This window comes from Drosophila busckii, chromosome 2R (assembly GCF_011750605.1).
Source record: "Drosophila busckii strain San Diego stock center, stock number 13000-0081.31 chromosome 2R, ASM1175060v1, whole genome shotgun sequence".
NCBI lineage: Eukaryota > Metazoa > Arthropoda > Insecta > Diptera > Drosophilidae > Drosophila > Drosophila busckii.
This window is the reverse complement of record NC_046605.1, coordinates 6,508,464-6,524,189: the sequence shown is the minus strand read 5'-3', so window position 1 is coordinate 6,524,189 and position 15,726 is coordinate 6,508,464. Positions and strand designations below refer to the sequence as shown.

General features: G+C 37.9%; 3 protein-coding genes across 3 annotated transcripts; 1 reads left to right on the top strand and 2 right to left on the bottom strand.

Moving 5' to 3' along the window:
• The first annotated feature begins 1,247 nt into the window (after positions 1-1,247).
• On the top strand, positions 1,248-3,094 carry LOC108597435 (ficolin-1-A). The gene is made up of 2 exons (XM_017983993.2): positions 1,248-2,403; positions 2,462-3,094. Exons 1-2 carry the CDS (start codon positions 1,262-1,264, stop codon positions 2,586-2,588), a joined length of 1,269 nt encoding a protein of 422 aa, XP_017839482.1. The 5' UTR covers positions 1,248-1,261; the 3' UTR covers positions 2,589-3,094.
• Positions 3,095-3,576: 482 nt separating this feature from the next.
• LOC108597434 (zinc finger protein 680) lies at positions 3,577-14,545 on the bottom strand. The gene is made up of 5 exons (XM_017983992.1): positions 14,470-14,545; positions 5,708-5,860; positions 5,270-5,614; positions 4,829-5,215; positions 3,577-4,774 (listed from the first exon to the last, which is right to left on the bottom strand). The coding sequence occupies exons 1-5, from the start codon at positions 14,536-14,538 to the stop codon at positions 3,791-3,793; spliced, it is 1,938 nt and encodes a 645-aa protein (XP_017839481.1). The 5' UTR covers positions 14,539-14,545; the 3' UTR covers positions 3,577-3,790.
• LOC108594854 lies at positions 14,539-15,510 on the bottom strand (the record flags this gene model as incomplete). The annotated part of the gene is made up of 1 exon (XM_017979991.1): positions 14,539-15,510. A coding segment is annotated over exon 1 (837 nt), but the record flags the coding sequence as incomplete, so codon positions are not given.
• Between the last annotated feature and the right edge of the window lie 216 nt (positions 15,511-15,726).

Genomic DNA, 15,726 nt, shown 5'->3' with positions numbered 1-15,726 from the left:
ATTAAAAGCGTTGCAACATTCAACGAGTCAGCAGCATTTTAAATTGCTTTTCAATAAGTGCTGACCTACTTGGGAGGGTGAAAGTTCACTTACCACAGCATTAGTCATTTTCCGCTGCTGCCGCTTCAGTGGCAAGTCAAGTATTGAGCTCATCATTGCTACAAACAGAAATTCAACACGTTATACACAAACACACATAAAATGCAAACGAACAACGTAGACAAACAAAAGATAAAGCAGCAAAAGGGAGTCTCGCTTGTCTATAAATACTCGAAGTACCGAACAGATACAGATATTCAACACACACACACACACCCTCTCTCTTTCTCACTCCAAATGCCACACACTATCAACGAACAAAGACTCGTTTTTCTTTGTGCACTCTAAATGCGCTCGTTTAGCTGCATTTTGTTATAGAGAAAAGTTGGCGCAGACTGCGCTGCTGCCACAACTTCACACACAGATACACACATGCATACTCATGCAGAAACAGGTTTTGTTCTCTTGTCCAGAGGAGCACCCTTTTTACTGTTCTTTGTTAGGCAGCGCAAGTGCTTACATATGACTTTTAATTAACGAAATCTTGCTTAAATACTGCTACAATTGTTTAAATCGTATATCTACATTAACTATAGCATAGTAAATTATGCGTCTATTAAAATTTTCTATAGATCTCCATTTGCTAAGCAACTTTTTTCAATTTTTAGCACACAAATTCAATTCAATTTTATTGCTAAGCAATAATATACACTTTTTGCTTATTTATTAACACATTTTAAACAATTTAATTACCTATTTTCACAAAATATGTATTTTTTAAACAGCAACACGCACCTTCACTCGACGAAAATTTTCTTTCAAATAAATTCTGTACACTAAATTAGAGTTGTCATCATAGCACAAGAAAATTCGATACTTACATAAATACCGTAAAAATACCAACAGCTTATCGAGCTGTAAAGCTATCTGCTCTTGTAAAGAGCGCTTAATTTAAAATGCGCAACAGAACTTCTTTTAAATGCAGCACAAATATTTAATGATTTATTTTATTTATTTGTTACTTTCGCCTAACAATATAAAATGCACTAACGAAGTTGTTCGAGTTGCTAAAGTTCAAGTGCATGTGGCTACAAAATATTTATTATAAACTTCTTATCAGTCAAGTTCAAGCTTTACTTCCTGATTTCGCATAGCTATAAATTATGCATGCAATTGCAGTTTAGTTTAGTATTACATCAAGTGTTTGCTAATAACAATAATAATGCAAAGCAAAAACTTTGTTTGTGTGCTTGTGTTTATGTTAGTTATTCCTTGGTCCTTACAAGCAACAGTTAGTATTAAAAAAAAGGAACCTGTTAAGGATTGTGTGAAAAACAAAGCGGATTGTCTAAACAGTACAATACCACTAGTAGCTATGGCGAATATAACTACAACGCCCAAACCTAAAATGGCAGAGTTTCAAATAAATGCGCAGAAAACTATAAGCATAAGCAAGGATGACTTGAACGATCTATTGGATGTTTATATGTCCAAGTTGGCGGAAAATGCAGCTACCATAAATGACAAGGAAAACGAAATAAGTGTGCTGCAAGAACGAGATAAGACAGAGGAAGAAATACTACTTAAATATCAAGATTTAAATACAACTTGCAGTGCGCAGAATATAACATTCGGAATAAATTTAAATGAGAAAGTGTCACAGATAAAGCATTTGCAACTGAACGTTAGCATATACGAAGCAAGACTAAAGCGCAAGAATCATTTGCTGAGCATATATAGAAAGCTGAATGCTTCCAATACCTCCACAATAATTGATCTCAAGTCCAAAGTGAAGGACTTGGAGCGCAGACTGCGCGAGCGCAAGGATGACTTGATGGCCGACTGGGAGGCAGCAACTAACAGTTGTTTGTCTTATGGCAAAACTGTGGGCATACATCTTATACAGCTGCCTGAATTTCGACCATTTCTGGTGCCCTGCGAGGGACGCACTGCAGCGGGTCCTGGCTGGATGGTTATACAAAGACGTTACGACGGCTCTGTAGATTTTTATCGCAATTGGCAAGCGTACCGCCAGGGCTTTGGCAAACTAAATGCCGAGTTTTTTCTGGGTCTGGAGAAGCTACACAGACTGACAAGCTATCAGCCGCACGAGCTCTACGTATCGCTGCGACTCTTCAATGGCACCACGCGATTTGCGTTCTACGATGATTTCCTTATCGGCAGCGAGTCGGAGGGCTATGTATTGAAATTGTTGGGCACTTATCACGGCGATGCCAGCGATGCAATGAGAACGCATGACAAAATGAAATTCTCCACATACGACAGGGATCATGACGAGTTCACTCATATGAATTGCGCTGAATATCATCATGGTGCTTGGTGGTATGACTTTTGCTCACGCAGGTGAACTATACAGCAAATCACAAAAACTATAAATCTGATTAAAAATCTTACATTTTAGCAATCTGAATGGAAAATATTTCAAGGCAGGCACGGACAGTGAACAGAGCATCTTCTGGGATCGCTGGTACAGCTTCAATTCATTAAAGTCGGTACAAATGCTTATAAGACCGAAGAGCGCCGCATAAATTAATCATAAATTTATACTCGCTCATATACACAATTGCCTAAAAGATGCCTGTCAATTAATTTTAATAAAAATGTTTCCAAACATTTATAAATTGAAAAAGATGTGTCAAGCTTGTCGGCGTCTTGAATCATTAAGCGATAAGCTCTTGAAATACAAAACAGTTTATTTTTATCGCTATTATTTATAAGCTGGGACATAAATAGTTGAGTGGCAATCTGTAGAGCTCATCTGGAATGTAGACTACAATGTAGATAAATTAATGAAATGAAAAATTTGGGGAAATCAGTTAAAGTGGCAAAAGAAATCTAAAATTTTGACCCATTACATTTTAATGATCTATAATCTTTTTCAATTTATAAGTTTTGAAGCTCGTACAAGTGCTGGAGCAATAAATAAAAGCAAATCGTAATCCTCATAAATTAGTTTCCAGTGTAGTGCAGGAAACTTGCATAAATTAGTCACAAATATTTGGTAACAATAAAGATTGTAAAATAAACATAAAGCTAGCGAAAAAAAAAGCTGAAAAGACTTTACAATTTATTGTTGTGCAAAGTTTTGTTTTCACTCTTTGCAGTAAATTTATGTTATTTATTCACAACAAACAAATGAGCAGACACGTGTGAATTCAAACAAAATAGTAGAGTATTTGGAATTTGTTGGTTGCGATTCTTAGTCAAACAAAAGCTTCGTTTATATTTCGTTTGCTACAGTTCATTGCATTTGTAGCTTTGGCATTTTGCTTATTTGCACACAAGTCATTAGTGCAATTAATTTTGCGTTTTTATTGCAACAAATTAGTGAAATCGAATTGGCGCAACAAATGTGGCACATTGGTAACTCTATGCCACTTGCAGTTTAACAGATAATGTATAGAATTGCATGACAAATAAAGAAATAAATAGATTAGCTTTGTTGGCTTTTATGAAGTGCAATTGCTGTTATCAACAGCAATTAAGTGTTTATTATTAACTTTAGCTTAGCTTAAGTGATAAGTAATAGCTGCATTTAATTGATTAACTTATAAATTAAAAAGTGGGCAACAAGTTAAAACAGTCGACAGTTTGTTGTCTCAGCTTAAAGCTAATTTATTTTTAGTAGCTATGGATATGAGATACAAATGTATCTTGTAGCTGCCTGAAGTACACAGTTAACAGTGGCTTACACTAAGTAATTAGACCATAAAACTAACAGTATGCATGTCTACTCCCCCTCCTCGCCTTGGCAGTGCGCCTCGACGTTATGCTCCCGCTTGCGATGCCAACGCAGACTGGCAAACTGGGCAAAGCGCTTGCCACAAGCGTTGCACTTGTACTTTCTAACAGGCAAATGCAGTTCGGTGTGCTTCTTGAGATTGCCATAGGTGGTAAAGGTTTTGCCGCAGACCGTGCACAGATGCTTGCGTATATTCAAATGCGCATTCATGTGGTCCGTGAAGCGATTCTTCTCATAGAAACCCTTATCGCAAATGGGGCAGTGAAAGGTGGACTGGTTGAGATGCGTGCGGCGATGTATATCAAAGAATGACCAGGTCTTGAACGACTTGCCGCACAGATCACATATATACGGACGCTCGCCGGTGTGCGTGCGCATGTGAATGGCCACCTCGGTGGAGGTGGCAAAGCGCTTGTCGCACTGCTCGCAGGCATATGGAAAGTCGCGTCGATGGCGACGTATATGCACCGTTAGATTGCAGGGCATTTGGAAGCCCTTGCCACAGAGCGTGCAGATGAAAGGCTGCGTGCCGTCGTGTGTGGCACGATGCACTTTGTACTGATCACAGGTCTTGATGAGCAGCTGGCAGTGTTCGCAGCGAAACGGACCCAGATTCTGCTCCAGAAACTCGCCCAGCTTGGCATGCAGCAGCGGAATGCTGCTACAACCGCTGGCATTGGTGAGCGTGCTGCGCTTTTGCGCCGAGTAATCCTTGCGCAGCTCAAACAGCGTCTTCTCCAGCTGCGCATGCGTGTAGGCGCTTTGATAAGTGTTGTTCAGCTCCTCCAGCATTTGTGCCAGCGCTTGATTGCGATACGCATTGCTGCGATAATCCGGATGATCTACTTCCCATAGCGCTGGATAATTGCGATAGATTTCAACAAACTGCAGCTGATCCTCAACGCTGTCGAAGCTTATGGCAGCCGCATGTATAAACTTGGTGCGCTGCTGCGTTTCGACGACGCCTTTTTTCTAAAAATAGTTAAACATTAAAATGGAATTACATTATCTACTAGTAAAGCGCACCTTGCTTAGTTTATTAAAGATTTGCTGCTGCAGTATATTGTGCAAAAACTCCAGCTCATCATAGCACCAGAGCTTGGGCAAATAGAGTCCTTTGTGCTTGATAACCATGCGCAGTTCCTTGCGATAGCGCGTGCGCAGCTTTTGCAGCTCCTTGTAGCACTGATCGCCGCTCATTTCATACTGCTGCTCCTCCAGCAGCTCAGCAGCAATGTCCTTGTACAGCTCCTGCTTGCTGCAGTTGTTGTAGTCCAAGTGCTGCGGATTCCACAAGCACTCCTGACGCTTAAACGCCGCAATGATGTAGCTGAGCACTTCACGATATTGCGCCGACTTGCTGGTGGATTCATTGTCGGTCTCGCAGCTGCGCTCGCTCTCTGTAGTTTCGCTCTAAGTATAAAACTATTAATTATATATGCAAACTATGCTAAGCACTGTGCTTACCTTAGCCTCACGCTCTGCACGCTTGTGCTCTATAACTCCACGCAGAAAGTGCAGCTTGTCAAAGTACCACAGCCGCGACTTGTACTTGCCACCCAGCGCATTCAGCTTGCTCAGCTCGCGTCGATAGCGTCCACGCAGCTCCTTGAGCACGGCAAAGATGTCGCTGCCACTGAGCGGCATTTGAAATGTAGCTTGGAGTGGAGCAGCCAGCTCGCTGTAGACGCTGCGCTTGGCGTTATATTTATACTGTGCATGCTTGGGATTCCAGAGCTTCTCGTGGCGCTCGTAGGCGAGCAGCAGTGCGCTGACAAACTCACGGTTGCGCTCCAGTTCGCGTCGAGTGCGCTGTATAAATATTATATAAGCTGTTGATTTAGATTGCAAATTGTTGTGGTTGTTGTTGTGCGTGTTGCTGCTGTTGTTGTTGCTGCTACTTACCAACTGCAAGTCAATGCTGCTGGCCACGCTGCTGGTGGGTGAATGAGGCGGCAACGGAGTGGGCGGCGTAGCTGGTGGCGTCAGTTCAAGCACATGCTCTTCCAGTTGTTGCAATTGCAGTTGCTGTTGTTCTTCCAGTTTGCGCTGCATGGCCTGCAATCAAAGAGAGAGAGAGGGAGAGAGAGAGAGTAAATACAAATGTATCTTGCGGATAAGCAAAGGCGCGAGCACAAACAAAAGCCACATGATCGTTTATATTTACAAAAAAGGGAAAGTCCCGCTACACCCCCGCCCCACCACACACACACACACACACACTTGTAGCGCTGTCTGTGTTTGTATATCAACAAAGCTCGAATATCAGCGGCTATTGGCCTTTGGAATTCTGCGCCGGAGTCGCCCTCGTCATCGACATGGCTTATCGCACATTGTATACAGTCTTCATATATATACGTAGCTATATATATACAGCTATCTATTGTTGTTTTGATTTTGCTCTAAGCTAAGGCAGCCGGCAAATTGTCGTTTGCAAAGACGCCCACAAACACACACACACGCACACACACACGCACACACACACACATGTAAATATATATAAATTTTGTTTATATGTGTATAAGCTTTGCGCATTCAATGAAGAATCTATGAATAATTCAAGGGCATTATTGCGTGTGTCATACGACACGCTACTCTAGATCAGTTTCCAAGACTCTCTTTTGTTTGGTTTGTGTTTCATTCGCAATGCCCTTTATCAGTTTGGCATGCCGCAATGCACAACAACAACAACAACAACAAATTTAATATACAGGTAATGGGGGCAATATTCTTTCTTTTGCTGTCGCTTGCGCAAAAACATTTACGAAGAAATCCCATTTTAATTCAACTAGGCATACAATATCAGCTGCATGCTTAGTACTACAACAAAAATATAAAATATAAGCTTGAGCGAATAGTTTATACGCTACAAAAATTATTTGAGAGCAGCTGTGAAACAATTTTGGTTCTATAATACACCAAATGTCTCTCAAAAAATAATTTTGGATAAAAAAGTCAAAAATATACATTTTTTAATAATAATTGAATAATTTTTTAATTTGTTTCAAAATAAGGAATAGCAGACAAAAAGAAAGCTACAGAAATACCTTAAATAATATATGAAAATAAATGTTTAAATTTAAAAGCTGCAGAATTTTATAATAAAAAAATAAAGAACCTAATGTAGAAAAATATTATAAGATTAATAGAAGGACTTCAGAATTGAAGAAATACTTATATTTTATATCTTTCTATTCTGCAGTTTCTTCTTTTAATTTTAATATAAATAAAAAACCTTATATAGAAAAATATTATAATATTAAAAGAATAAATTGCTAAATTGAAGAAATTATATATAAATATATATAAATAAAACACCTAATATAGAAAAATATTATAATATTAAAAGAAGAAGATTGAAACTGGAAAATTATTTGCAATTAATTATAACAAGTCTACTATAAAATAATCAGAAAATCTATTGTTTATAAGCATTAGCTACATATTAGAACAATACCAACTATCGTTACTAATTTTAAAGCGTATTGCAAATTAAATAATTTCGTAATTCGTTGCTCATTGATCAAGCTGAACTATTCACAGCTTAAGCCACATACATAATTGATAGTTTTTTAATTTATTGAATGAAATCTATGAGTTGTCAGACGAATATGCCCAGCAATTAACATAAATTACTTGAAATCTATGAAACATTTTCTTCACGCTTGTTACCCGCAGCCGCAAACTGGAGGCACAAATTGATATTTTGCTTTTAATTTTTATTTGCGATTGGTTTATTTGTTAAGTTGCAGTATTAACCGGTTCGCACTTGATATGCCTGAATAACAAATGATTTGCCTGTAGCTCGCTGTGATTGTGTGTGTGTGTGGGCCATAATCGCAAATTGAAGTTGTCGCCTGATTGTCTTGAATTAAGGCAACAAGTGCTACAATTGTTGCTCTGGCGCTTTAAACTTAATTTTATTGTTTTGTTCGATTCTTAATAATTGTTGCAATCAAATTTACGATACGCGCTGGAGTTGAGCGAAAACAAATCTAAAGCATACACAGCTGTTTAAATTCGACTGTGTTTAAAATCGAGAGGGAGGAGTGTGAATAAAGCATTCAATGCATAGCCAAATGGCGTGTTGAGTAAACTGATTGGCAGCCAATCCTTGACCTAACCACACGAATAACAAAATGAAGAGAAAACTAATTTACGCCACTGTCGTTAATTAAAGAACCGAACCGTGACCTCAATTAAATAAGCCAAGCGCCCCAAAGCTGCTAACAATTTGTGTGTGTGCAAAAAAAAAGAGAAAAACACAAAAGTAATAAAATTAGTACACTTTAAATTCAAGCAGAAGAAATCACACTAAATGCAGTAAAGCTCGACCCTACTAACAAATTTTATGGCTAGCTATTTATTAAAATGTTTACATGTGTGTGTGTGTGTGAGCTGCAAAGTTTTGTGGCCTTTGACAAAGGTTCGCCAGGTGGAAAGCAAAATATGCGAGTCGTTGTGTCAAGAGTTATGCAGTGGGGTGTGGGTGGGGCACAAGTGTGTGGGCAGGCCTGCTGTTTAACTATACAGTTAGTTTGTGTGTGCGTGTGTGTGTGTGTGTGTGTGTGTGTAAACAGTTTACAGCAAATGGCAGCGCTCGAGCAGCTGCTTTTTGTTTATTTCCTTTGCCTGCGAAAGAGGCGCGCACAATTTGCAGAGCGTGTGCCGCACAAAAGGCTGAAAGTCAGTTTTTGATGACGTGCAATGTTTTGGAGCAGCAACATTTCATATTCTAAGGGCCCCAAACACAAGAGTGTGAATTGGCAAAACTTGGGGAGTGGCATGTAGTCTATATTGTCTGTTGCAAGGGGCTTGACCGTTTGTTGGGCCTTTGTGCGTCATGCTGTGTTGCCTGTTTACCGAGCACGCAATTGAAATAATTGATCCAGTTAACAAAATTGCATAAAAATTCAATAAAAAACAGCAGCAGCAGCAGCAGCAATGAAAGCAACATGAGCTGCTATATTGCCGTCTGCTCAGAGACTCAACTCAAGTGAATTGAAACCCGATCGCCATACCATTTATCGAGTTAAGTTTACAGTTTTTTTTCTTTTTTTATTTACATGTCTGTATGCGCGTACCAATCAAAATACGAAAAAGAAAATAACTAAAAAGGGGGTCGCAACTTGTTAGCGCTGTCTAGCCGGGAGAGATGGATGGCCGAGATAGGGCTGTGAATTGAATTGATTTGGTGTGGCAAAAGGGGCAGGCAACATTGTTAAAGCCGAGAGCTGCCACTCAAGTTTTGTAAGGTTTCAAAATTCAAAGCATAACTAAACGCATTAAAAATAGCAATGAAATTAAATAGCAAATTGATTTCAAATGCTGTTGTATTAAATATTAATGTTACTTTACTTATTTTAAAAATATTTATTTATTTTAATTTAAATGGCATTAGCATACTCTTTTGCTTAGATATGTTTTCTTTAATGATATTATTTTATATATAAAATTTTAATAAATATTGCTTAACTTATATAGTAATATATTCTGATACTAAATTCTGATTTAAATGCTTTATATTTTTTAAATTTTAAATGTATGTTTAATACTAAAGTAATATATTTAAATGCCTACACTTTTATTTAATTTTATTTTGCTTTTAGCATTTTGTGAGCTTCAAGAATGTATTTTTACTTATCTCGCAACCCTCGCAGCGTAATTTCTATTTTAAACGCTATCTCTAACACAAACAGCTAAACCAAATAAAGCCTGAGGGCTAAGAACTGCAAAAAAATGCAGAAAATATGACAAGTTGGAAAAGCGCTTTAAGCATTGCTCTAGAAAATTGTGTGTTAGTCCAATGGCATTTCGAATATGTGCACCAAATAATGCTAATCTCTGACTTATATAACATTTTTGGCGTTAATAATACTTTCTACTGATAAGCGTCCGGGCGTTGCGTCATTGTTCCAAAAAAAAAAAATGCAAGACTTATCGCTAGCAGTAGCGTTCTATATGTTGTAAGCTACAGCTGCTGTGCTGCTGCTGCTCAATTGGAAATGATTGTTTATTACATTTGCCACTCTAGCGGAATGTTATATACATATATTGTATTGGTATGTGGGGCTACGCAATCAATTCCTTTCGATGACGACAACTCTTTGTCCAGTTGAATTGCTCTGCGTAGACCACAAATTAATCAAGCGAACATTTTCATGCGCTGCGTAGCCAATTGGTAATTATCAGTTCGATTGGCCATAGTCGCAGGCAGCAAGAGCTAAAACATAACTAAAACACCAGCTAAAAGGGCGTGGGGGTGACAATTAGAACGCGAGCGCTAAAAGGAATGCGTGACTAGGTGCGGGTGTTTGTCTATTCAAGTGTCTGTTTGTCTGTCTTTGTATGCGTGTGTGTGTGTGTATGTGTTTGTAAATAAAAGATTCATGTTAATGCCATTAATACACGTTTAATACCATTATAAAGCATTGGCCTAAAAACAAATGGTGTCAAACTGTCGTCGTTTGTATTAAAATTAAGTTGCATTAAAAGCTACGCTAACTTTCGTATATAAAAAAAAAATTGGCTTAAATACTCAAAGTCTGGCACTGACATAAGCGCAAACTACAGACAGTTTAGCAATTAACAATAGTTTTTGTTCACAAATAACAAAATTGAAGTTGAACAAGTAGCAGATATTTTTCATCGGCGCACATTTGTATGCTATAAAAAATATGAGAAACGAGTGTACAACAAATGTGTCATAAAACAAATAATTTTATACTATACATGCGCCTAAGATAAACGCAGGTATAAACTATAAAGCAAAAGCGATACTAAACATGCAAGAGTTAAAAGAAAGTGCTACGAGTTGATGAGCTAAGGCAATACCCTAAGCTCAAGTGTTATTCCTATTTAAATTTATGGCTTTATGCTTAATAAATTTGAAGAAAAGCATGAAAATGTAAAAAATATTGCTACTTAATATGCTAGTTATTTTAAAAGTTACTTTGTATTCAAAAAAAAAATTGTACAATTAATTTTGTAATCAATTTAATTCTTATATAATTTATAGTGATTAAAAATAACTTTAAGGCTTAACAACATTTACAACTAATAATTTGTTATGTATATGTGTAAGTTATAGATTAAATGCAATTGCCTTTCCTAGGGAAACTTAATAGCGAACTAAGTGGAAAAGTAGAAGGTTACAATATCAGTAAATAAATCCAACGACTTTGAAAGTAAAAACTGTAGATTGTGGGTCGTTGTATGCACTAGTCAGCAGCTACAGGTATAACTAAATAAAAGCAACCATTAGAAACGGAAGTGCTGAATTATCTCTGATCACTTTAGCTGACTCGAATCTCTTGAGTAGATCGCCAAAGGAGCAACTGAGCGTTATCAGAACCTTTAGGCTGACTCAATGTACGCTGTGAAAATTAAGATACATATATCCTACGTTTGCAAAATTATAGTCTAGCATACACTATGCGCCTATAATTATCAACAGTGGTTAAAAACACGAGACTTGTATGCTTTGTATAGTCAACGTGAGCAATTTCCATGCAAGCTACTGAGACATAAAAAACACACACAGACACACACACACACTGAAATACACGTGTGTGTTGTACGAGGGTAGCGTAACCTAGTATTACGTATGCGTTTGGTTTGGCTTTAGTCTGCCCATCGATCCATAGGCTAGTCCCCGCCACTCAACGGCAAAGTCAAAATCAAACGTAAGAGCTAAGGCGCTAAGTAGTGTATGCGCTGCAATCAATTTCCGCGGCGGGGCAACAACTAATGCAATGCTATTAACATATTAATGCTAAGGAAAAACTTAAGGCAAATAATAATAATAATAATGACAAGACAATGTGTCTTGTGACAGTGCGGCCAGGCGTCATTAATTTAATTAGACTAACTATAAAGACAAGTTTAAATCAGCTGATTGATCAGCGGCTCGCAGCGTGGGTGTAAAATAAAAAGTTATAATTAAACATGTTAATAAATGCAGCTGACTTGTTTGCATATACATTTTCTATTTTTTTGGGCTTTTTAGCGTGCGCATAAAACGAGTTGTGGGGTATATAAATCACGTGCTCGATAGAGTCATATGTCTTATATAGGCTATCAGACAGCATTTCAATTTTTATGCACTCGAGTATGTTCGGTTGATTTATGCGCTCAATTCAAACTGTTGCGATAGGTTTTTACTTTTTTATGACAAGTGCTTAAAAAAATTAACAATTTACCGGTGTTTAAATGTACATTAAAACCTGCTTAGGCACCACGCAGCCATCTTATCGCACTTAGTCCACATACTCAATACGCTGACTAACTATTTAGCTATAACAAATCGAAATTGTTTTACGAGCGCTGATAAAACAAACAGCACCAATGATTGAGCTGCAAAAAAACATTATAAAAAAAATAAGCCTAACTGCAGACATAACAATCTCTGTCTGATCTGCTTGGAATTTTACCTCAAGTGCTTCATATACTTTGTACGTCATGCATTTTTATCTTGCAGATCTGTACCAAACTATTTGCAATTTAATTAAATATTAAATTTCGGCAGTTATCAATTGGCTTGCAACCACTGTGCGGCAGTGTATACAACATGTTAACCTAATCGAATCTTTTGATAATTTTGCTCGCTTGTTTACTTTCTCGCGCTTTATAGATAATAGTATAGCAACGTCAACCGGCACAGCAGACTTAACCATAGTATTGATAAAAATTATATAGAGCACACACAGCCGCAACTGCTTAACAAATGGAAACATAGTCAATGCACGTAATTGTACAAAAATTGTGCTGTATATCAACAAATTGTATTTCCACAATATAGACGCTACACACACAAGTTGGCCTATACTATATAGCCAAATAGCACTAATGGCAATGGCCTCAGGCGCGTCGTGTTATCTGCTTTTGATTTGATTTATAGCACAAACATATTTGGCGATTCTCACAATGACAGTTGGGAAAACATTTTCAACATTTTTTAAAAGCCTGTCATTAACTTGTTTGCATCTCGGGCAATTTTATAAACCGCCCGCGTTTGGTTTTGTAAATTTCCAGGCCACAACGAAAAATTCACTTTTGGCACACAACATTTAACGCTCATAAAATTTAAGTATTTATATACCGGCTCTCTCACAGGCAGCCGCCCGCCTCATTTTCACAAATAAAATCGTAATGTAATCATAAAATAGACTTCAGATATTACTACATACATATATAGATGAACGCGTTAAATTATATTAAATATTTTATGCCAGTCTCAGCCATGCAAAGTAATTGAAATATATTTAGCTCAAAGTAATTTTTAAATTTGTAGCCGCTATATAAATATATTTATAAAACAAAAGCAATTAAGATTTGTATGCTTGTTTTATAGCTAAAAATTATTTGAGAAAAGTTATAGCAAACATATGTATTGTCAGCCGAATACATATAATTTTGAAAAGCCAACGCACCTATTTAAATATACATATCGTTAACAATTATTAAATTCTTAACAACAGACAGTCTATAAAATATATGTAGCTTTAATTGCTTATAGCCTATAAATCATTGCACAGTTGATTTTTATTATTAATTGAAAGTTACTTGTCGCAACCAAAAACGCAATCAAAATAAACAAAACTTCCAAAACGAGTCCAAACGTATGTTTGTGTCCCAAATTTTAGCGACGATTTTCCCACACGCATTTTTTTTCTCTTTTTTTTTAGATTTATTGTATTGGCACATAAATTATTATGAAAAGCAACAAATATTGTTGTTTTTGCTATATATTTCCACAAATAATTGTGTACGAAAAAGAAAACAAATGAAAAGCCAAAAAGTCTAAAGGAAAACAAAAAATTACTGCGTCGCTTTTTCGGCTACGTGGTAAAAATAGCGACAATCTCTCGTGGAGCTGATGAACTGTCTGGCCCAGTCTCCAAAATTTTGTTTCTCTGCATTGTCTATGGCAGCAGCAGGGCAAAAGGAAATTGTGGAAAGGGGTGGGTCATGTGTTTGTGAGTGTTGGGATTAGCGAGCAGTGGACAATATGCATAATAAACAAACGAAACAAGCAGTGTATGTACTTAATGCGACTAAAATATACCCTATATAGATATATATTACATTTTTAAAAAGCTAAATTAAATATTCTTTAACTGCATATTTTGCAAAGTATATAGCAGACAATTTTAACTATATTACACTTTAAGCTTCCACCAATTGTAGCAAATTTAAATTCTCGTCCAGCGCTCGTAAAGACAAATATAGAATTTTAAACTAATTTGGGTAAATATTTAAATTTTGTACAGATAAAGTTGCGCATACCCTTTGAGTTGTTTACTTTGAGGGCATGCTGGGCTATTTGGAATACAAATGCGACACACTTAGTACAATTTTGTGGCAATGTTGACGTTGGCATTGCCATTGCTTCACTTGCTGTTGCTGTTGCTGTTAATGCGCCGTTATTTTGAAGGTCGCCCCTGTTGGCCACTGTCGGGGCGGACATTGTGTTTGTGTTTACAAAGAAGCAGCAAGAACAACGGAAACCCCTTTTTGCATTACAGCAAAAAAGAAAAACATATAGAAGAAAAATAAAAACAGCGATAGCAACATTAGCAACAGCAAAATGGCGCAATGTCGGGCAGACGGACGGACAAACACACAGGCGGACAGCAGAAAAAGTCAAGAGTGAACATTTGACTTACCACGCGTCGCGTCTCATAGCGAGGAGGAGTGGTTAGGCCAACGGCGCAGCCAGAGCCCGCCTCAAGCATTGCTGCTGCTGCTGTTGTTGTTGTTGTTGTTGTTGTTGCAAATGCAGGCGTGCCGCCGCCAATGCAGCTGGGGGCCAACAATTCGAATGAAACTAACGCTTGCGTTTGCGGCTGCGTCAACGCAGACGTTGGCGGCGGCAGAGCCATCGAAATGTCAGCTGATGGCGGCGGTGAGGGTGGTAATGGATTTTCCATAACATAAACGAAGTCTATTTCGGCTGGTGTCGTCGTCGTCATCGACATTGTTGTTGTTGTTGTTGCACCCGTGTTGTTGCTGTTGTTGTTTGTCTGTGGCAGCAAATTCATCAGTTCTAGGCCCAAGTCCATGTCCAATAGCGCCAAGTTAGCTGCGCCCCCCGCCGTCGTTTCAGGCCAGTTTGTTGTTGTTATTTTCCTAATGCGTTTATCAATGCGCGCGTTTGTTGTGGCCACTGCTGTAATTTCATTTGTTGTTGTTGTTGACGTTGTTGCTGCTTCTATTTGCCGATACCCGTTGTTATTGTCCTTGTGCAAGTCCATCAAGCTTAAGTCCAAATCCGTTTGCGTTGTTTGCTCGGTTTTCTCATCTGTCAACTCGTAGCGCCGGCGCATATCCTGCATATGATGACCACGTATATGATCCATAAATACGGAGAATTGTAAACAAATGGCCGGACAAAAGCTACAATTGAAGCCAAAGCACAATACGTCCGGCGATGTTGTTATCTCGCCACATTTGGCAAAATATGCATAGTCCTCCAATTGCCAGTGGAATGACTGCGTCTGCGATGGAGCCATTCCATCCCCATCCACAGCCGGCTGCAGCGTTAAAAGTGAGTTGCTTATTTCGACCGCCATCCGATTTTAATAAACAAAAAAAAATTAACTTGCTCTTACTATATTTTGAACACAAATCTACTGCAATTATGTTTGAATCCGATATTTATTCGCTTCTCTTCTTTCGCGAACAAGTGCAAAAGAACGCGCGCGCACTCGGACACGGACAACAAGACAATGATAATAAAAAGTAAATTCAAAACAATCCAATTCAAACCGATAAGTCCCATTCAGGCCAATGAGTCCAACTGCGACATATCGCTTAGCGTTTGAGTCCAACTAGCATAGAGTGCGATAGCTATCGATAACCAAAAGTAAAAATAGCCGATAGTATTAACTTTTCAAAGAGCCATTACCTTTATTAAATTTTAT

Excerpts from the sequence above, each read along its gene's own strand:
- LOC108597435 (XM_017983993.2), top strand. The coding sequence starts at position 1,262 with ATGCAAAGCAAAAACTTTGTTTGTGTGCTTGTGTTTATGTTAGTTATT. Across the intron at positions 2,404-2,461 it reads TATGACTTTTGCTCACGCAG|CAATCTGAATGGAAAATATT; the intron begins GTGAACTATACA and ends CTTACATTTTAG.
- LOC108597434 (XM_017983992.1), bottom strand. The coding sequence starts at position 14,538 with ATGCTTGAGGCGGGCTCTGGCTGCGCCGTTGGCCTAACCACTCCTCCT. Across the intron at positions 5,861-14,469 it reads GCTATGAGACGCGACGCGTG|GCCATGCAGCGCAAACTGGA; the intron begins GTAAGTCAAATG and ends CTTTGATTGCAG. Across the intron at positions 5,615-5,707 it reads GCAGCATTGACTTGCAGTTG|CGCACTCGACGCGAACTGGA; the intron begins GTAAGTAGCAGC and ends ATATTTATACAG.